Below are 21,046 nucleotides of genomic sequence, written 5' to 3' on the forward strand. Positions count from 1 at the left end.
GGAAAAAAAAAATATCCCAAATGCTGTACTCCCTCCCCTCTCAGTATTTTCCCATACCTCAACCTAGCTTGCTTTTCCCTTGGGATTCTTTACTCTGCTTAGGCAAATATTCCCCTGACTCGTCGAGATTAAATAAAATGAGAGTATGCAGGTAAAGACCAGACTCATATTGAGAATTAACATTTACAGAGCTCATAACCTGGAAAAAAAGGAAGAATCTTTAAAATGTAGGTAGAACTATACTCTTAAGAAACAGATTATGTTCTTGACATTCAACAAAGAGCATTAGAAAAAACACATACCCCAACTTTTTTAGAAGCTGAATGACCAAGAATTTCAGGAATTAACCCCACATATTTGAGACTACCAACTTGCAGGATCCCTCTTAGTTTTCATACATAGCTAAAGAATTATTAAATATAACAGATTTTCAAAAATTAAAGTTACAATAAAACGATTAAACGCCATCCTGAAACAATGCAGTCCAGCCCTATGTAGAGGAATAAAAGCAAATTACACGTAGCAGGCTTGCTTCTTAAGCCCAAGATGCCAACTCTCATCTCTTACAAGGCACATTTTATTTGCCAACAACAGTATTTTTCACAACTACCACAACAAAACATTTTCTTTCATGGTTCTGTGTTCACCATGCACTACAGCTCCCTGTAGTTGCCTCTATTAAAACATAAATAAATAAATAACACAACAAGACAATATTTTCCCAACCAATTCTGCAGAAGCTAATCTGCCTAAGCTATTTCTCATGATTTTGCATAAGCTTCTTTCCCAAATAACTATCAGAACTGACTAGGCAAGCATGTTGGTTTTGGCTGGGATAGAGTTAATTGTCTTTATAGTAGCTAGTATGGTGCTATGCTTCGGATTTGTGCTGAAAGCTGTGTTGATAACACAGGGATGTTTTCATTATTGCTAAGCAGTGCTTACACAGGGTCAAGGACTTTTCTGCTTCTCACACCACCCTGCCAGAGAGTAGGCTGGGGGTGCACAAGAAAATAGGAGGGGACACAGCCGGGACAGCTAACCCCAACTGACCAAAGAGCTGTTCCATACCATATGATGTCATGTCTAGCAATAAAAAGCTGCGGGAACATTCAGAGTTATGGCGTTTTGTCTTCCCAAGTAACAGTTTTGCGTGATGGAGCCCTGCTTTCCTGAAGATGTCTGACCCCCTGCCTGCCGATGGGAAGCAGTGAATGAATTCCTTGTTTTGCTTTGCTTGCGTGTGTGGCTTTTGCTTTACCTATTAATCTGTCTTTATCTCAACCCATGGGCTTTCTCACTTTTACCTTTCCAATTCTCTCCCCATCCCACTGGGTGGGGGGAGTGGGTGAGCAGCTGTGTAGCGCTTAGTTGCCAGCTGGAATTAAACCACAACAGCAAAGTCCTACAAAGGTCCTTCTCTCCAAATCTTACAGATCGTGTCTTTCTATTTACAGTTATAGAAACACATGCACCAGCTAAACAACATTCCATGTACTACTTACTGAATTGCGTACTTCTAATTCTCTCCAGCATCTAAAAGACTTACATAAAATAGTCTTTAAGTCCCCTGGAAAGAGCCTAAAGAGATGCTATATACAAGGCCAAGAGTCAAGGAACTGGTGACAATACCAATAGACCAGATTCACACACAGACTCACTACAGGATCTATGACTTCAAGGCTCTAAGCAACCCAATGTTTCTGTCCTGCAGGAGGGGTGGGAAAAATCCCATCTTCTGCTTAGCTTAGGAGAAGAAAACAGTGACAGATCTGCATGAAAAATACTCCAGTGACTGTGACTGATGATATTTCTTGCCATAACCATATGTGGTTATATGTCACTGTGCTCACTGGTCAAGTCCTCAGAAAGAAGCATTCCTCCAAATTTTCTTTGCAAAAAACTGAAACAATTCCACAAAAAATATTAAGACCCCATCCCCTGACTAGGTGAATTAGCAAAAAAAAAAAAAAAAAAAAAGAGTATATGTGCTTCTATTCTGGATTACTATATTATCTGAAAATCAGTATCACAGCATAAAAGATGACTCAAATAGCAATGAAACAAATTTGCTCATGTGACAGTTGAGGGCACTTACCCCAGGCAAGGCCCAATATGAAATCAAGACTAGATATTCCCAGAGGAATAACTGGAAATATTAAGTCTGCTTAAGAACCATCTACCCAAGCCAAAGCAATAAGAATTAGGGAAAAGGCTGCAGCCAGTAGAGCACAACCCTTGTTATCAAAACCCTGGTGCAGTTGTGTTACATGCTGGCACTTTGTATCAGATTTTCCATCGCTAACATTCCTCACTAAAAAATGAAGAATGATTTGACTTAAAATAATCTGCAGCTCATTCATAAACTGTGAGCGTCATATGCAAACACTAACAAAATGTTACCTCAGCTCTTGTATTTTAAACTACATGTTGACTCCAAAGTAACCGTAGATGATAGCAGGACATGTCATGAGAAGAGATATAAGTGAGTTGACAATTCACATATCTCTGAAAGAAAAAAAAAAAAAAAAAAAACCCAGGCTGCAGATTGTCCTCTACTTCCATTTTCTTTGAGATTCAAAAGACACGTCCTTGTAGTGAGATGTTCAGGAAAGCCAAGTACTTAAATATATTTTATATTAATTGACATCTAAAATAGCTAAGTCAGAGGAAAACTTGCTGTCTTTTTCTTTTTTTTTTTTTTTTCAAAATACCATAAAGAAAAAAAATAGAGAAAAGACTACTTTATTGATATGCATTCTTTACTATGCTCATCACTGACTGGTATCTAAAACCTTATTGTAAAACTATAGGGTCCACCTACAGTAAGACAGTGACATCAGAATCTGTAATATATACAAAGTCAGAAGAAACAAATGGAAGCGCAAAAAACCCCAACGACACTGGAAAGCATGTATAAGAATGCACAAAGAAACACTAAATTGGTTCACTGGGAGCCAATACTGTTTAACAGTCAACACAATTACATATCTTTAAATATCATGCATCAGGTCAAGTTAGTCAAAATGAAAGCTTACGCTCATTGCTAAGGAGGTGGAAAGTCAAGTCTTGGGGAGGGGAGGGAGCAAAGTTGGACATTACAAACACCGTTGCTGTAAAATATTTTTCTCCCTCTCAAAAAATATTCAGAAAAATCAGAGATATGGGGCTATTACAATCGTTGCAGATCTTATGAAGTTATCGCCATCTGTTGTGTCATTTAGTTACACACACACAGACATAATCAAAACTGAGGGAAAACTGCTCAAATATGTAATTTTCTTTGAATAAGATACCATGCAGCTTCAGTAAGCTTGAGAATCTCCCAATACAAATTTAAGGGAATAAATGGTATCATTTTTTTTTCCTCTAAGAAATGAACAAGAACTTTCCTATACAGAGACACGAACAAGGTTTATGTGTAGCTACATTTGTCAGCAGAGCATTTAAAAGTTCTTTTCACAGTGAACATTAGAAAGAGCTTTAGAAGAATGCTGTTGTACCGCTGTTTATTCACATGCAGCTTGAGAACAACATCCAGCATAAATATATAGCCTCAGGTCTCAGTTCCATTTACCACCTTAGAGAGAAAAGCAGCTAACAACCCAATGCCTCAGTATGGCACTATGCACTCTTCTAGTTCTATGTCCCATTTACTTGTCTTCTTTGTAAGGCTTTTACTCCGTTGGAGGCTTTCCTGTCTCAACCTGAATAGCTTTCTTCTCCCAAAACCTTCTGGCCTGCCTTCAGACAGCTCAGACTGCTGATAGTCTCTTAAAAATTGCTGTGTTCAAGCTGAGGTAAGCAATACAAGCATGTCCCAAAGCACTAGGCAAGCACCTTCCCAGCAATTCCCAAGCAAGTAGGGACATACGGCGCCAAGATTCACCAGAAGAGAAGCATGATGCAAGGCTCATTAGTGTGAGCTAGGCTTAGCGCTCTTTGGAGGAGTCTTAATTTGGGTCCCACAAACTTGTTCCTCAAGTCAGCTGGGCTAGGTAGCACATTTCCTGAGCTAATACATGCAGTCCCTCAGCAGGGCCAGCTCTGTCACAGCATTTTCCTCATATGGCCATGCTAAAGTCTAGAAGTGACTCCAACTATTGCAAGTAAAGAGCTTTTAGTTCCCAGAACACTGCACAGCACAGAGCTGCCCCGGTGTTTAACTGCCCCCTTAGTGTATTTAACTTGGAGAGTATGAACAACCCAGTCCTCCCTGCAACCAAAGCTTAACTTAGTACCCGTAGTATAATCACCCACATTTTACAATAAAATGCAACAGCCTCATTTTGAAAATGCTGTTTTCAAACATACATACTGAATATTTTCTAAATAACACTGAAACTCTTCCTTTAAACTATTTTCCTCTCCAGAAAATGTATTGGACTTATTAATCAGTCCCCAGCTCCTGAGTGTCACTACTACTATTGCATATGAGCAAACAGGGCAATAGCAAAGAGCAGGGTGGCTGCAAAGCATAAAGAAACAAAAATCATTATTCTTTAAACATGATTACCAAATTTCTCCTTTTTCTTCTCAAAGCCATTTTTATCTCAGATTTTTAATTCTTATTCCTATGCAGCAGTTTCCCTGTTTCCCTTGTGTATACACTGTTGGAGCTTTCAATTTTTAATTTTTCTTCAGTAGTGCCCTATCTTCCCTTTTTCTTTTTTTTTTTTCCTTCTTCATTACTTGGCATTTTTCCTCTCCTGTTTTGTTTCCCCATGCTTGTTTACTTTTTCCCCCCTAGTCTTTACTAATTATTTTGTGTCTCTTGGTCTGTTTCATTATGTGTCATGGTTTTTTCCTTTCTTACATTTATATATTGCATTCCTTTATTCCACTCCTGCAGCTCTCTGATTTCTATGTGCTTGCTTAACTATTACCCAAATGGCTCCAAGCAGGACACACTCAAACTGAAGAATAAATAAATTAAAAGAAAAATACTATCTGTGGCCATGCGGTGTTGCCTAGCAACGCCCTGTACCTCTCCACAGCTTTTCTAGAGCCCTGGTGGCAACAGAGCTTTTCAGACTTATTGCTACAAATATATGCAAGATCCTTTTCGCATTGTTTGTCCATTCACTAGCAAATAAATGCAGAGGCAAATATAAATGAGAAAGAAAAACTCCAGAGAAAGAACCAACAGCAGGATTACTCTTCCAGTACGAGAAACGGCCACATACTCTGATGCGCTGCCCCCTCGTCTCTCCCGTACTCTGTAAAACACACGCAGCTTCTATGTTATTACTGTTCACTAACACTACTACTGTTACAATCTTTGAGAAAGAGAACATAAATAATATTTCTTATGCAATTAAAATTTGTGTTAAATTCACCCAACTCTTAAATCATTTCTGTGAATGCACTACTGGCTGAGATTCATTGACTTCTTACACTCTTGCAAAGTTGCTTCTGAAAGTCTTGTACTAAAGAAAAGATAGCAGGTAGCCTCCAGATTGTATAGGATAGGAAAAATGGTCCAAGCATTGTCAAAAATGCATTGGGATTATTAAAGAAGTGAAGTTTGTTCCTAAGGTTTATAGATCCAATCTGAAAAGATTTTCGATATCTATTGTTTTGAATGACTTCAGATGTGACAGAATTGAAAGCGAATTTTCCCCCCGCCCCTTTTCTTTTAAAGCAAAAGTTTGCTGGGCTCAAACTTCAAAAGTTAGAAACAAACGCTCATTAAGTCCATACTTTACAAAGTATTGATGAGTCAGCATTAGCTAGACTGAGTTTCAAGAGGACAGATACTAAGCCAGTTTCCCTGACAGTCCTTTTTTATTCCACAGCAATGAAAGACACCTTCCAACAGCCAATGGCAATTACTGAGAAAGAAAAGTCTGTTTAATTTTGTGATGGAAATAATGCTAAGGATATCAGCAGTCCTGGAAGGGGAGTCAAGAAATAGAAATGCTAAAGCAAAAGATAACTACATACTTTAGGTAAGGACCAACCTGTGACAAAGCCCTACAGAACCAAGAAAATGTTCAGTTAACAGGTATCTTTCCAAAGGGGATCAAAATCAATGTTATTACCTGGGAATTTTTAATATAGCGAAATTAGCCTTAAAGTAATTTGATGTCTGCATAGCAGAGTATCAGTAGCAAGTGAAAAGAATGTGCATCAGACCACATACCTTAAAAAGATATTTAACAGCATCAGTGTACTCAGCTACAAATTGTTACATATTAAAGAGAAACTGCACATGATCCACATAGGTAAACAAAAGGACAGAAACTAATATTCAGGTACATAATCCCAGTTTATTAACCTCATTCCCACAGTAACGTTTGTAAAGGCTAAAGTAAGGGTACATAATGTAGGTTGGAGAACACAGCAGAACCCATAGATGATACAGGCCACCATAAAACACACACAGGCATTGCGAAGTCAACCATTTGAATTGAAAAATGCCTAAAAAAGGTTTGCTGTTTCAAAACTTGATTTGGTCCCTTCACGCGTATGCAGCAAAACACCAGTTTGAATATGACCATATGCTACTTTACACAGAAGTGCTGCCTGACTCAGAAGCCAGAACAGAGTGCTCACCTAATCAATAGCCTTTCAACATTTGTGCTTAATGTGTAGCCTTATTTACTGCACACTATTCAAACCTTTACTTGAAGGTAGAACTATTTTTCCCCATGAACATTTCAATGACGCTCATCACTATGGTATCTGAAGTGGTTTAAAAACAATTTATTCTACATACTATGAATATTCCCTTTTAACAGGTAGCAACCGGCACATGAAGTCTATCGAGTAACTGAGCACTACATCAGACACCTATGGTCCAAAACATCAAAGTATATAGGAGACTGGAAGTGACAACTTGGATGATCAGAGTTACTCTCTTGCTTTCACATTCACTTCACATTCAGATTTTCTCATCCAGTTGATGGAACCACCACCCTCTGATCAGCTGGTATTTCTAAATCGTCTTCTCTCTTAATTCCAACCAGTAAGCTCCTAGTCATTCTTATCCTCAGGCTTGGCTGTACAGCCTCCTAATTGCACTATTAAATTTATTCTTGTCTTTTTTTTTATTTTATTCTAAACTTCAGTGTCACACAGTTCTTTATGATGTTCTAGTTTCTTCTGTATTGACAGTGCCTGTCAACTTTCTTGTAACATGCTCCTAATATTTATGTCAAGCTCATTAATGAAAATATTAAGTGGTATGAATCTGAAGACTGATCCTTCAACAAGCCCGGCTGAAAGCCCGGAAGCTCTTTTTTAAGCACTACTCACTCTCATTTCCTTTCTAGCCAGTCCCTTATCCATGTTGTTATTCTAATCTAAGCAGATGATACTTCATTATTAATTGGGGGGAGGGGGGATGACGGGGACACGGACACGACAACAAAAGCAAAAACAAACACCTTGTCAGTGCATCATGATCTATCCCTAATATCCCCTAATATTCCATCTTACATTTACTTTAATGCGTTTAATAAATCTTTGCTTCAAAATTTGTTTTCAAAGTTTTGCATGCTGCTGGTATGAGACTGAGTTATAGTTGCCCATCAGTTCTCCATCTTTTAACATACAGAAACTGCATCGGCTCTTCTTCAATCAAATACCAAAACATACAGCTTGCTTTACCCTTAGGCCTGTAATTTCACATGTCAATTTTTCTGTGATACTTTTATGGACATTTTTCTGTCCCTTTGACTTTAGAGATGAAACCCTCCAAAGTTTTCCTTCTGGCCTGTTAATTTCCTGGGTTAATTTCCATTTCTGCACTTCTCTGCGCCTTAGCCACCTCTTGTTTTACTCCCATTTTACTGAAACTAGGACAACAATTTACAAAGATTTCAGACAATACCTAGGATGTTTAATCCTATCTTCACACTGGCTTTCCTTGTTCTTTTATTTCTTTTAATTTAGATAGCTTAAGAACCTTTTACTATTTGTTTTATATAGCTGAATAACCTTTTACTATTTGTTTTAATTTCTTTCACCAGGTGTGACTCAACTTGACTTTTGAAAATTCTTGCTTTTCCCTCTGTACTTCCTGTTTTGCCCATGAATCCCATTTGTCTCAATTCCTTATGGATTATCCTCATCCTCCTAATACTCTTTTTGAAGTTGTTTTCCAGTTCAGTCTGAAACTCTTCTTTACAAGTTGGGAAATAACTTTTGTATATTTGAATTAATAACAATCTCCTCAAAATTCATGTCTTTGAGCTGTTTAGTTCGGTTCAGAGATCTAAATAGTTTTCTTAACTTCTGAGTTTGTCTTATAAAATAATAAAACAAATTTTGGTAATTCTTCTATAGAATTTACATTAAATTAACTAAAAAAAAAGCTTGACGAACATTATATTCTGTGATTATCAATTCTATGACTTCCCAAATTTGCTAAATTCAAGGCTAAAGTCCACTCAGCTTGATAGCTGAATTAGTAAGAATTGATACTGCTTAAAATTTTATGTTAGCATTTCTGATTTAATGACCGTTACCAACAAAGTTTGTCCGTTATCCCATCAAAGAATACCTGCACCCTACCATTCTCAGTATCTGTGGTTTTCCAGGCTATATAGAGAAAGTCAAAGTGTTTTACAATAACTTATCTCTCTAATAGCATTACAATCAATTCCAAGTATCGAAAGTTGTGAGGGTAACAGAATGAGGACGGTGAACTTTAGAAAATATAATTTCAATAGACTCAGGGATCAGGTTGGTATGCCTCCTGAAAGATATACTGATCAGTACAGGAAAGCAGGAGGGAGAGCAAACCCTGTCAGAAATGCACAAAGGAAAACTAATCCTGAACAAAGGAAGAAAAAAAAAAAAAAAGGCAAAAAAGCATTTAACAGACCTTTATGATCATACCATGTTTCCCTCATGGCCTGGAAATCAAAATCATAAAAGCAGGGAAATGATGATACATATGTAAGTATATAAATTTCTAAGTATAAATGAACAGCACAAGCACTGTACGAATAAAATCAGAAAGCTAAGGAACCAAGCAGATTTCAGTTAGCATGGAAGAGGAAAAAATAGTAAGAAAAAGGTTCTATCTACATGAGAAGTAATAAGAAAATAAAGAGAAATACAGGTTATGCACAGGAAAGGAGAGCAGACACAGAGTGAACTGAATTATTCACAGACTTCCCTGCTCTATGAAGATGGCATAGTATAGCCGTAACTATTACTAGAAGTTTTAATTTTTAGTAAGAACAGGGGATTGCAGGCTTGAGTATGGAAAAAAGAGCTTTGGAATTTATTTTTTTTAAATCAGACAGATGCAGTTTGTGTATCACTGAGTCATCAAGGAACTAGCTGAAGCAATCCATGAACCACTACCAATTGCACCCAAAGACTCTGAAGGTTTGGGGTTCCAAAAGGCCCAAAGAGACAAACATAATGTTCCCCTTTTAATAAAGGGGAGTGAAAATAGCAATTATAGCCCCCAGCAGAGAAAATGGAGAACATTTATTAAAAATCATAATGTGATATAAAAAAAAGCCAACACGTGCATGTAAAAAACGAAGTTAAAACAATCTCATTTTCTGTCCTTAAGAGGATGAATGGTCTCATAAATAAGTGGTAGATGTGACAAATCTTGAGTAAACTTTTTTTAAATAACTATTCCACACCACCTTTTCATAAGCCAATTAAAAATGTAGTCTAGATTAAACAAATATCCAGTGAGTGCACAACTTACTGAAAAACAACCCCCAGCTTGTTTTCTATCACTGAAAAAGGACCTGAGTCAACATGCTTCATGATTCACCCAGGACCCCAGTGACTTGGATAGCTGGAAAAGAAGAATGTACTAATGGTTTCTACCAACATCATGTTTGGTGGAGTCAGGGAAACAGGGAAGGAGGAGATATTAAATGTTTTAAAATGCAAGATAAGAATTTAAAAATCAAGCCAATTGAAAGGTCAGAATTTAGGCCATAAATTGAATACAAGACAATCCAATGATCTTGCAGAAGGAACAGCATATTGTGGGACTGTATGTGAGGCAAAGAAATTATTTCGTTCTACTTAGTGTTAGGTAGGTCCCAGCTGAAAAATTTTGTAAATTTTCATCATTACAATTAGAAAAAGATGCAGAAAATAAAGATCCAAAGAAAAGCAACAAAATAAGAGTTTCAGAAAACATGACTAGCAAAGAAGAGTTGAAGGAAAATAGAGAACTGGAAGGATATCTAACAGAAATCTTCAAATATAATAGATTTTATACCAAAAGGGAACAATTATCAATTGTTCTGCAAGTAGGGGGAGAAGAACAAGACAAGAATTTGATCTTTAACAAAGGGAATACAGAATATTTTAGGAAAAACTTGCTGCTGCATTGATTAAACACTAACAAGAATGAGAAATCTCCACCATCATATGCCTTTAGAAAGAGGTAATACAAATATCTGTCAAGAAACGTCTAGCTGTATTTCATTCTGTCCCAATCCAGAAATTCTCTCACTAACCCTTCTCAAACCTACATTTTTATGATTCTATGATTAGACTCATTTCTATTTACAGCCATACCCAAATTTAAACCTGCTGTGTGGAGACTCTATAGCATATTCTCAGCACACTAGAAACAAGTTTACTGCCTTACCCTACAGTGATTTTGATCCATTAAGGTTCAGTTTTACCCTTGCTATCTTTTTACCGTCTCTTGCATTATCAATATGAAATGCTTTACCTTTATGCCTGTCTTTCCTGAATCATGCATATCCTTTATGGCAACTATGCAGGTAGTAATTTAGATGCTTCTTAACTTGTTTACTTGATTTAACAATGTTAGTAACGTTCCTCTCACATGGTACACAAACAAGAAATCTTCAGCTTATTTTTTTTTAAAGGAAAATACAAAAAACCCCATAAATTATAACTTGATAATTTTCAAGTGGAATGCACGCAGTAGGATCTTTAGCTTTATAGAAGAAAACCTCTTCCATCTTAGCTAGCAATTAAGCAACAGTAGGTTGTTGTCCTGTTCTCAGAGGGGAACAGAAAGTTTTGCTGAGTGATTGTTCCAGATACTTGCTGAAGAAACAGGACTGATTGGAGACAGAAGTGACTGCAGAAAACATGAACATGTAGATTTCTGCAGACAGCTGGAACTGCTGGAACAGACATACAGCCAGAAAGACTATGAGGGAATACACTTCAACATGGCAACACCACCGCTCCAGAGACTAGACCATCCACCAATATGAAGCACACACACTATAAGAAAGGTTCTCATACCAAGGAGTACCTAGCATCTTTGCAGACTGAAAAATCCCCAAAACATTATTTCTGATATCAATACTGGATGGGATACTATGTTTATTTTCAACGCTATATTCAAACAATGTACCCATTTATAAAACAACAGCGAAACCATTATGAAAGTCTCAAATCATTCCTGAGATGCACCACCAACAATTTAAGTTCCTGAAACCAGGACACTACTGTAAGCAAAGAATATTGAATATTGTAGGCAAAGCAGCACTGAGTGATGAGGCAATTAACTGTTCTCCACCTAAGGACTGTACATTGTGATAAAAATGCAACAAACTGGTCAAGAGAAGGTTTTCAAAGCTTCTGGACACTTCTGTTGTATCAATATACTTTTTCAATCCCCAACCTATTACGCATCCTTGCTTCAAAGCATGAGGATGGTAGTGGTTTTTTTAATATAATCCTATCAGGATTGGTTAAAAGATTAAAAAAAACACTTTTCCGCCAGACCTGTTCATTCATACTTAAATCAAATTATTTTTTTCTATGCATACATGACTGATTTTTTAATATGCATAAAAGAACTGATGGACTGGTACTCAAAAAATGTTTGTCCAAATATATGGGAAAGTTGTAGACAAACTACAGGCAGGGTATTGCCATGAACACTCCAGTGCAACTTAATATTGCATAGTGCTACCAGCGCTGCTTAAAATACAGCATTCAGCAAACTATCGTACTTTCTTCACACTAAAATTGGTCTCTCAGCTCCTTTTATTTCTAGCGAGCAGATGTCTTCCAGGACTTAGACAATATAAATAGATCTGAAGTGAGTAATTACTAACAGGCTAACGATGGCACAGGTTCCTCCAAGAAACAATGTTCAAGCACTTCCAACTTCTCAATCTAAAGCTTGTGATCATTTTTAATTTTATAGATTGCTAAACAGAACAGATATGTGGCTTTTGCTATACAAAAAGTAAGTCTAGGAGAGGAAAGAAAAAAAGAGCAGTATAGGTTTCAGTGTAGGCAATGGTTTACGAAAGAAAGAAAAAGTGGGAGTAGAGGTGCTGAAGAAAGAGAAGTTAGACATCTTATCTATTCTGTTTTCCAATACACCAACACAAGAAGGCACCTTTATCTCCATCCAATAACCACAGGGAAGTGCCAATATAGAAACCCACATCTAAAAGAATATAAGGCTAAGCAGAAGACGAAAGTTAACAGTGAAGATTGGTCCTATCTCTACCCTCTGATCTGCTCAGCTTTAATGAAGAGGAATAAGTTTATCAGACTTACCTAGAATTCAACATTTGCAGCAGACGAGAGTTTTTCATTTTTCATATATGTACATGTAAAACCAAACAATTTGCAACTCTGAGACACTTCAGTTTTGAAATGATTAAGATCAGAATTACACCTGGAACTAAAAAACTTTGGTGAGTGCTGCTCTATAAGGGGAATCATCCAACACCAAACCTGAAGAACTCTGAACAGAGGAATTTAAGAGGTCAGAGGTGGCTTTTGCACAGCACTCCAGGAGAGCCACAGGGTAAGAAGGAACCTTTTGCAGAGGACTAAAGAATTTGGCATAACTTGCCATCAGCTATTATTTACAATTTGTTACACAGAAATGTAGCAGTCAGGCAAGTTAAAAGCTAATGAGATATTCTAATGAAAATACCTTAAGACATTGAAACTAAAATAAAACAGAAAATTCAAGGATTATAATATGCATTTCTTAGAGCAAGTATAAGTGATATCATATATAAACATGTAAACCACTTTATTCCAGTGAAATGGTTATAAATGACAGCATATGGTATCGATACGAGAAAATGCAGAGTAATTAGTTAATCTAAAAAATGCATGAGTAGGAATTTGACTGCTAAATGATTAAACTGGTACATTTTAAAATGTGTATTAATATTTAATTATTGACACTATGAGAAAAGAGAAAAATCTCTTGATGTTACTTCTCAGCTCTTTCTGATATTCAGTAACCCATGTATTATTCATATGAATAGTTTGTGCATATACAGTCAATCACTAGTTAAATAAAAGAATCATTCTCAAATTCCCTAATCACCTCAATAGATCCTAATGCAATATTTTCCACATTTGGGAATCAGAGTGTTTTATTTAAGAAATCAGTCTGGCCATGATGAATACAGTGCAGCCTGAGCAGACATCAGTTCAAAGAATCAGATGTCAAAGTGCTCCCTCTAATGTCCCTTAATCATCACACCAATTAGTGGTTGAATAGTGATGTGATTAAAAAGACTGCTGCTATCCTATACCTATTCAGACTAGTAGAATTCTACATATGTTCTACCAATTAATGTTTGAATAGAGCAGCGATTAGAGAGACATCTGCCATTGTATATTCATTCAGAAAAGAGCTAAACTTGCATATTCATATGCAATGAAGACAAAAATAAATATTTGCAAAGGTAAACTATATATTTAGGTTATAAAGATAATTAGGTTGATTTCCTTTAATGAGTGTTCTCTATTTTACAATATTTGTGATTATTTTTTATTTATAAATATATAATCTTTCATCAATATGTGTCTAGAAATGGCCAAATTATTCACTGAAAAAGCATTTATTCATTAAGGTTCCTGATTTCAGGCCTTGGGTGAACCGGGTTTCATATCTACTTGTTTGCAATTTGCACTATTTCTGCTTCAACCCATCAGTTATTTGTGAACTACTAACTTGATTGTTCTGTAACTGTGATACGTGATTGAGCACAAAAATCACGTGACATTTTTCCATCTCACTGGAAGATAATACTTAGAGTAACAAACCGATTATAAATGATGAAGAATTATCTTGTTTACAGTTTTTTCTATGCAAGCTTGGACATTCATACACTAAGAGGTCCTTACAAACCTTTTTTTAAAATAAGAATTCCTTTTTACAGATGTTCATATATAGCAGCAATAACTACAGAAGTACTATCAAAGAAAGATGTAGTTTGAAGTTTTAGCAAACTCTTATTACTAACTACTGTTTTAAGGGAGCAACCTTGTCCTCTAAATTTGAAGAACACCACAATCCGATACATCTTGCAATGAATTGCAGATCTCACACTCCACCATTAGCACAGAGCAATCTGGTTGTTGCACCTTAATGTTGCACAGAAAAAGACAAGGTGAAGAATTTGATTCTCTCTAATGGCTGTAAAGAACCATAGAACAGTTAAAGACTCTTGCCCAAAAGTGATGCCCCTGCAAAAAACAGCTGAGCTTAAAAATGATTTTGTTCAAGGCAGAGATGCTCTTGTTGCACAATGCTGATCGGGCTTAGCAAACCTAAGGACAAAGAACAATGCCACTACTGCCAGAAAATCAATACTGTTATAGGCTATGGCAATTAACTACAACGCAATTTAAACCCCATTTCCTTTTCACCTTTCTTCTCTCATTGAAATACTTCCAACTCTTCCACGTGGAGCAATTATTACTACTATTTCTAAACGCAGAAATTGAAGGAAGTCTGATTACATAGATGGGTTTATATCATCTTCTCACCTATCCTTAGTAGGTACCTCCAAGGTTTCACTACAAAAAAAGGCTGGACTAAAACATCACACTGAATTCTCCAGTGACAAGTTAACTTATAAAAATTGCGGATGTGAATTTCATTAAAACAACAAACCCGCACGTGTATAAGGTAAGAGCAGAACTTGTCCCATAATGCTTAGAAACCCTATTCATACAGCAAGGAATTCAGTGTGCTGGGTGTAACACAAATGCACACAATACGTGCCCATCTAGTTCATGATTTACACGTCAGCAAGCATAAGATACATACAGTAATGGAATTACAGAGTTGGAAACCATAAATAAAAACATCAATCAGATACCTAAACAATCCTGAACTACCTAGGAAAACCCTGAAATCAAAGCAAGACCTCACAGCATCCACACTTCATTGCTTTAGTTTTACCTGTAAATTGATGACCTAATGCGATCTATTTTTCTTCCTTCTCCCAGATTTACTATTAGTATAGCCTCTTCTACTTCTAAATTCTTCTGATCAACAGAAACCTTTGTTTCCTCAGACAGACTAGTGGCATCTGTTTCCACCTCCTCTCAGCATCACTCAGAAGCAACCAGTGTGTTAATTTTTAGGTTTAGCACTGTTACCAAGGGTGACTCAGCAACAGTGAGTTTACCTACTCTGATCTAAATCTCTGAGTTAAAATTTCTGATGGAAAGCTGACTGATGTTGCACCTACAGCTATAAATCATTTTTACAGCAAAATTTGGTTGCTAACACAGTAATAAACAATAGCACTCACTGAAAGCATAATTGAACTTTCCTTCATGAGAATGTTTTTCCAATGTTGAAGAAAGATATTGACACTCAGTTTCCACTTCAGAACTCATTTAACGGGGAACCCAAAGTGTCTCAGAGCAGGCTATGAGTTAAAATTTCAGTTGTGTAATTATTCTGAGGAAATATGTAAGTCTGCCATCTGGAAGTGTATTAGACGTTACAAAGTCACTGCGTGCATGTCTCAGCAGATGCAGCTTTTGTTCAGAGTTTTGAGAGCTGTTAATTTAATTAGTTTTGTATTTTCATACTCCCACCTTCCCTCCAACAGTAATTCTGCAAAGGCAGCATCAGTACAGCTTTGGAAGAATCCAAAGCTAAAAGCCAAATGCAGATTTTAAGGAAATGCAAACAAGTATACTTCCTATCAACTTCAAATAGAGCTTGACTAGTTCATTAGCAGGCCTAAACGTTACTGCCTATGGCTTTTTGGGCCATAACAGAAAACTTTGCTCAATGTATCATTTCCTACATTAGCTTTCTTATTTTAAGAAGGCTAGGAAAGGGATTCTATCATTTTGTTTTCTTTATTATCAACAACAATGATGCGGAGAATGTAAACAGTCTCTAATTTTTTCCTAATGCCTTTTATGTAAGGGCATGCCAGACAAATGTTTAGGTTTAATTTTTTTAGTTTTGTAGGGCTTTTTCTGGCAGAATAGTAAGCTGTGTGGCAAATCTTGCACATTAAAAGTAAAGCTACGCATTTTGAGTAAAGAAAAGTTTTGTCAGTTCTAAAAACTAGGACCATTACTGGCCTAAAAATAAGGACTACCCCCCTTCACTGCTTCTTCAAGCATTTTACATTTCTTATCATGATTGAAAACTAAATAATGTGACATTTCTACCAAATAATTCATAATATACAGTATAAGAACTGTCTGCGATGACGGCGTGTACATGCACAGATATACCTATTTGCTTATCTCTAACCTTTAACTCTTAATTAAAACATATGAGCAGATCTCTGCCAGTACAGGGTACTAGTAACTGCACGGATCTCCATGCATTAATGCAGAACTATAAGACCAAGTTGTTTATTAGATTGTAAACCTATGCCAAAACATCATCCTGCAATATATGACAACATTCAGAATTTGTTTCAGATGAAAACCCAGCCAAGGCACACAAGCTGGTGATGAACCCAAAATCAGTTGCTGTTTGCACAGCCCAAGAAGCTCAGGCCTTAGGGATCCAAGAACATTTGAGACACCATGAGGTACACGCACACAGCTAAAAACAGGAACGCAGGAAGAGAGACAATTTGTAGAAAGCTATGCACTTTCACAATTAACAGCACAACTTTCAAATATCAAACATTTTATGAATAAACTGAATACAAAAATCAAACAAGGCTGATACAGGGGAAAGCTTAGAGATAACCAAGAGTGATCTTAAAGCCTAGAAGCTTTAGAAAATGTGTGTTAACACAACCATTAGGAAGGTACATATATATGTATGCTATAGTTTGAATTTTAAGTAACTAGGATAATTTAAATTGGAACAGCTAATCAGGTTACTACACAGACACCTAGCTGCCCTGCCGCATGGATACCTGAGCTTCCTAACAAACAGTTTCTGAAAACAGAGGAGTTTACAGCCCAGTATTGATTACAGGTCGCCTGAAAACATAATGATGTAAACTGCAGCTGTCCAGGAGCCGCTTGCTGAGCAGCTCAACTATCTGTGCAGCAGAAACAGACAGTTGTGGGCAATAACCGCATCAGACATCCCAAAATAATCATCCCTGTTCACAAACAGAAGCTTGTACGCATGCTAGTTTGCAGTTATTATAACAGTATCTAAGACAATAAATAAAACAAGAATATTGAAATATTTGCTATAGTAAGAGAGAGATTCTTAAAAATCTCTGTACGGTTGTAACAGAGTATGGTTGAAACTGTAATAGAGTACGGTTGAAATGCTAAAGATACCCTGGGTTGCTCCTCCCAGCAAATATTTGGTGGTCATACTGGATTTCATAATTTTGAGAAACTGAGGAATTTTGTGGGTTTTTGTTTTGGTTTGGGTTTTGTTGTTTGGGTTTTTTTTAATAAATAACAATTATCAGGTATCAAACCTGAATCTTCCTACTTAGTGGGAGAAGATGTTTTGATAACACTATGAAAAGGCACCATAACATTGTACCCATAAGAGAAATAGTTTGCAGATGAAGAAGTAGTATTCTACCTGAAAGACTTCTGAATTTAGCGGATTATCTAAGAGAATCTGTAAGAAGACAGTAAAAACACTACAAACCTTCTAATCAGATGAGAGATAAAAGAGACAACAAAGTCTGATAGGATTAGTCAAATACCACACTGAGACTAGGAATCTAAATACCTGGAGAGAAAATGATGATATCTAATGCAGAAATACTGACGAATACTGGCAGTTTATAATGAAAAAATATTTATTCTAAAACCGCCTATTTCCTGAAAAACACAAGGCACAAAATTTTAAAATCCAGAGCCATGTTTCAATCTAAGCTGTATATATTTATATATAATGTACATACATACGGTCATGCATACATAGTACATATATAGGTAGCTCTCTCTATACATATATATGTATATAAAATAGGTACATATGATGGGTGCCCCTATCTGAAATAAATTACCTTTAAAAGTCTCAGAAAGGATAGTGAAGTGCTGCTCTACCCAGCGTTACCCTTGGAAAACAGAAAGAAAAGGAGCAAGTGGGCAGCAGCCCTGCAGGGTACAGAAGAGGCAGCTGATGCTGGCTACCCAGGGAGAACAAGCGGCTCTGCGAGGCTCAGGAGGTGGTTAGCCAGCTGTGATACAGAATCACAGAATTGTCTAGGTTGGAAGAGACCCTTGGGATCATCAAGTCCAACCATCTACCCTACTCTACAAAGTTCTCCCCTACACCATATCCCCCAACACCACATCTAAACATCTCAAACACAGAGGGATGGTGACTCAACCACCTCCCTGGGCAGCCTATTCCAATGCCCGACCACTCTTTCTGTGAAAAATTCTTTCCTAATCTTGATACTTGAGATGGATCAGACTCCATAACAAAAGGGGAAAAAGTTGCAGCAAAGACTTACTGCATCACCAAAAAGGAGAAAGGCATGGCATGTAGCGGGTTCTGAAAAGTAAACAGCTGACCACAAAGTAACTTTCTATCTACAGGAACAGAACTAGGAGCCAAATTTGCCTACTGGACAACACAGGAAACCCAAATTGAATTTCTCACACAACTGAGATTTCAGCCTCAATGATTTATTGCATGTTCTCGATGCAATAATAAACGTGCACTTACTGAACAGCTTTTGTCAGAATTCCTTTTCCATTGCTTCTTGACTTGTTTCTTTGCTGCAGTTGAATGAAGAGTTGCATGTGTCTGTTTTCGGGGATTTAGCGCCAGAATGTTCTGTAGAAAGAGAACAGAAAATATTAAAATAAATAGATAAAATTTCAAAAAAATTTCAAAGGCTCTTAAATCACACCTCACACACTTAGTTACAGTGCTACGAAAAACCAAAACACAATTACTCAATATTATAGCCCAACTTCATATGAATTTGTTTAGATTTGTATTGTCCACACCACTTAGATTTTGAGTATTTAAAGATATTTCTAGGACTGCTAAAACACAGAATTATATTTAGTGTCCATGATAATCGTTTCCATTCCCGGATGTTTGTTATGTACAGCATACAGAAACACATAATTCTGCTTCATTATATCACTCTAAGTAACACTTGTAAAGCAAAACAAGCAAAAAATATTTTAAAGGATCTGGGTTATTTCTGGATGTTTCATCGTTTCAGTATAAATTCCAACTTCCCCTTCACAGGAATCTGCTTCTACGCCTAGTGAGCTGATGAATTAACTTCATTTCTCTTACAATGCTGTTACTTGCAAGGACACAAACAAATATTGGGAACATAGCTGCACTTTTGAGTGACAGTGGTGGTCTGATGACACAGGCAGAATGAAGTTTGTAGCATCTTTCATTATACTGGTGTAACTCACAAAATTAAATCAGCTTTTTGGAACCCAAGTTCTTTTTTTAAATCAGGCAAATGACAGGTTTCCATAGCAAAACTGACCTCATTTAATTCAAGGGATGAGTGTGAATAGCGTGCGAGCCACAGATCCAGACTCAGGTCTGTGATGGAGCACCAAAACAGGCATATTGTTGGTTGTAATTCCTGGAATTGGTTTTGTAAGTTTTCCCTTTAAAAAAAAAATTGACTTTAGCACTATGCTTCTCCACTGTGGTGAACAGAGTGTGCTTATTCTGCTACTATATGTCAAATATATGTAAGAATGACTTACAGAAATGGCAGCTGAACATGATGAGTATGATGGGGTTATGAATACTAAATCAGGATGCTTCCTTATTTTAAAAGTCTGACTGAGTGGGTGATAGTGATGAAAAAAGTAATCTGTTCTATCAAGATTTTATTGTGTTAATATTTACAAGGACTTTTCTTTTTTAAATGCAAAGGGGTCACTTTCTAATCAACTATTTAATGCTTACTCTGGACTAATCAGTAATCCATTTTCCCCACAAAACAGAAATTTCACCTACTTGAAAATTCTACCTGCAAGTAACAACATACCCCAATACAGTAACTCCCAGTTTGCCTGAAGCACAAAGAGACAAAAAAGTGGGTTACAACATTTGAAAAGGTATAGACTATTTAGCAGCCTACATGCTCTTGACTTTCAGGAAGAGTTAGAGGGTGTAATCAGATATGCCTCTGCAATTCCAGCAGTAAAGACTGCTCCATTTCTGGGTGTTCCCCAGCTGAGTACCTCGGGCAAGATGTGGCAACCAAATGCATTCAGTGGTGGTTTATGCTAATTTATTTCATTCTTAATTAAAACAGAGCAGGGACATTCACATAAGGGATGTCACTTACAGCATCTCAGTTGCTACGTTAATTTCTCAAGTTGATCAAACTCAACTGTCAGAGCACATCTGACTCATTGGTGATAGGCTGTTGAGTGCCCAAATCACCCAAACTGGGCAGTAGGTCCTGAATCACACATACACTTTAGCAAAATTTTGCCTACTCTCCTTTGTAATTGCTTAACACAGTACTCTTGGCCATGAATATTATAATTATTTTAGCAAACTGAAATGAATTGCAAATTTCTAGTAATAAACTGTAACAGATGTACTCCACTGGGTACAGCACCAGTTGGTTTAAAACGTGGAACAAATGGTGGGGCAAGCCAAGGACGGAAGAATCCCCTTATGTTTGCTCCTGTTGGAATTCTGCAGCAGGAGCACGGCTCCAAGCGCAACAGTTGCAGAAATCCAAAAGGACTACATAGCGCAGCATGTCCCAGAATTAAATCTGAAATAAAACTGGCACAGAACATACTAAATCACATACACAATATAAAAATTGCTTATATTCCCACTACCTAAATAATATACTATCTGCCTAAATCTTGGATTGCTGACCAAGGTGGCTGTTCAAGCTAGAGGTCCCTGGTGTTTAAAAACCTCTCA

The 21,046-nt window shown here is 36.8% G+C and overlaps 1 protein-coding gene across 1 annotated transcript in view; it reads right to left on the minus strand.

The window, feature by feature from the left end:
• DPYD (dihydropyrimidine dehydrogenase) overlaps nt 1-19,465 on the minus strand; it is a 359,045-nt gene extending 339,580 nt beyond the window's left edge. Inside the window, exons 1-2 of the mRNA XM_009884907.1 lie at nt 19,424-19,465; nt 18,836-18,946 (exon numbers count right to left, since the gene is read on the minus strand). Coding sequence (XP_009883209.1) covers nt 18,836-18,946; nt 19,424-19,465 — 153 coding nt within the window. The remainder of the gene's footprint in view (nt 1-18,835; nt 18,947-19,423) is intronic.
• Between the last annotated feature and the right edge of the window lie 1,581 nt (nt 19,466-21,046).

This window comes from Charadrius vociferus, unplaced genomic scaffold, assembly GCF_000708025.1.
Source record: "Charadrius vociferus isolate BGI_N301 unplaced genomic scaffold, ASM70802v2 scaffold163, whole genome shotgun sequence".
NCBI lineage: Eukaryota > Metazoa > Chordata > Aves > Charadriiformes > Charadriidae > Charadrius > Charadrius vociferus.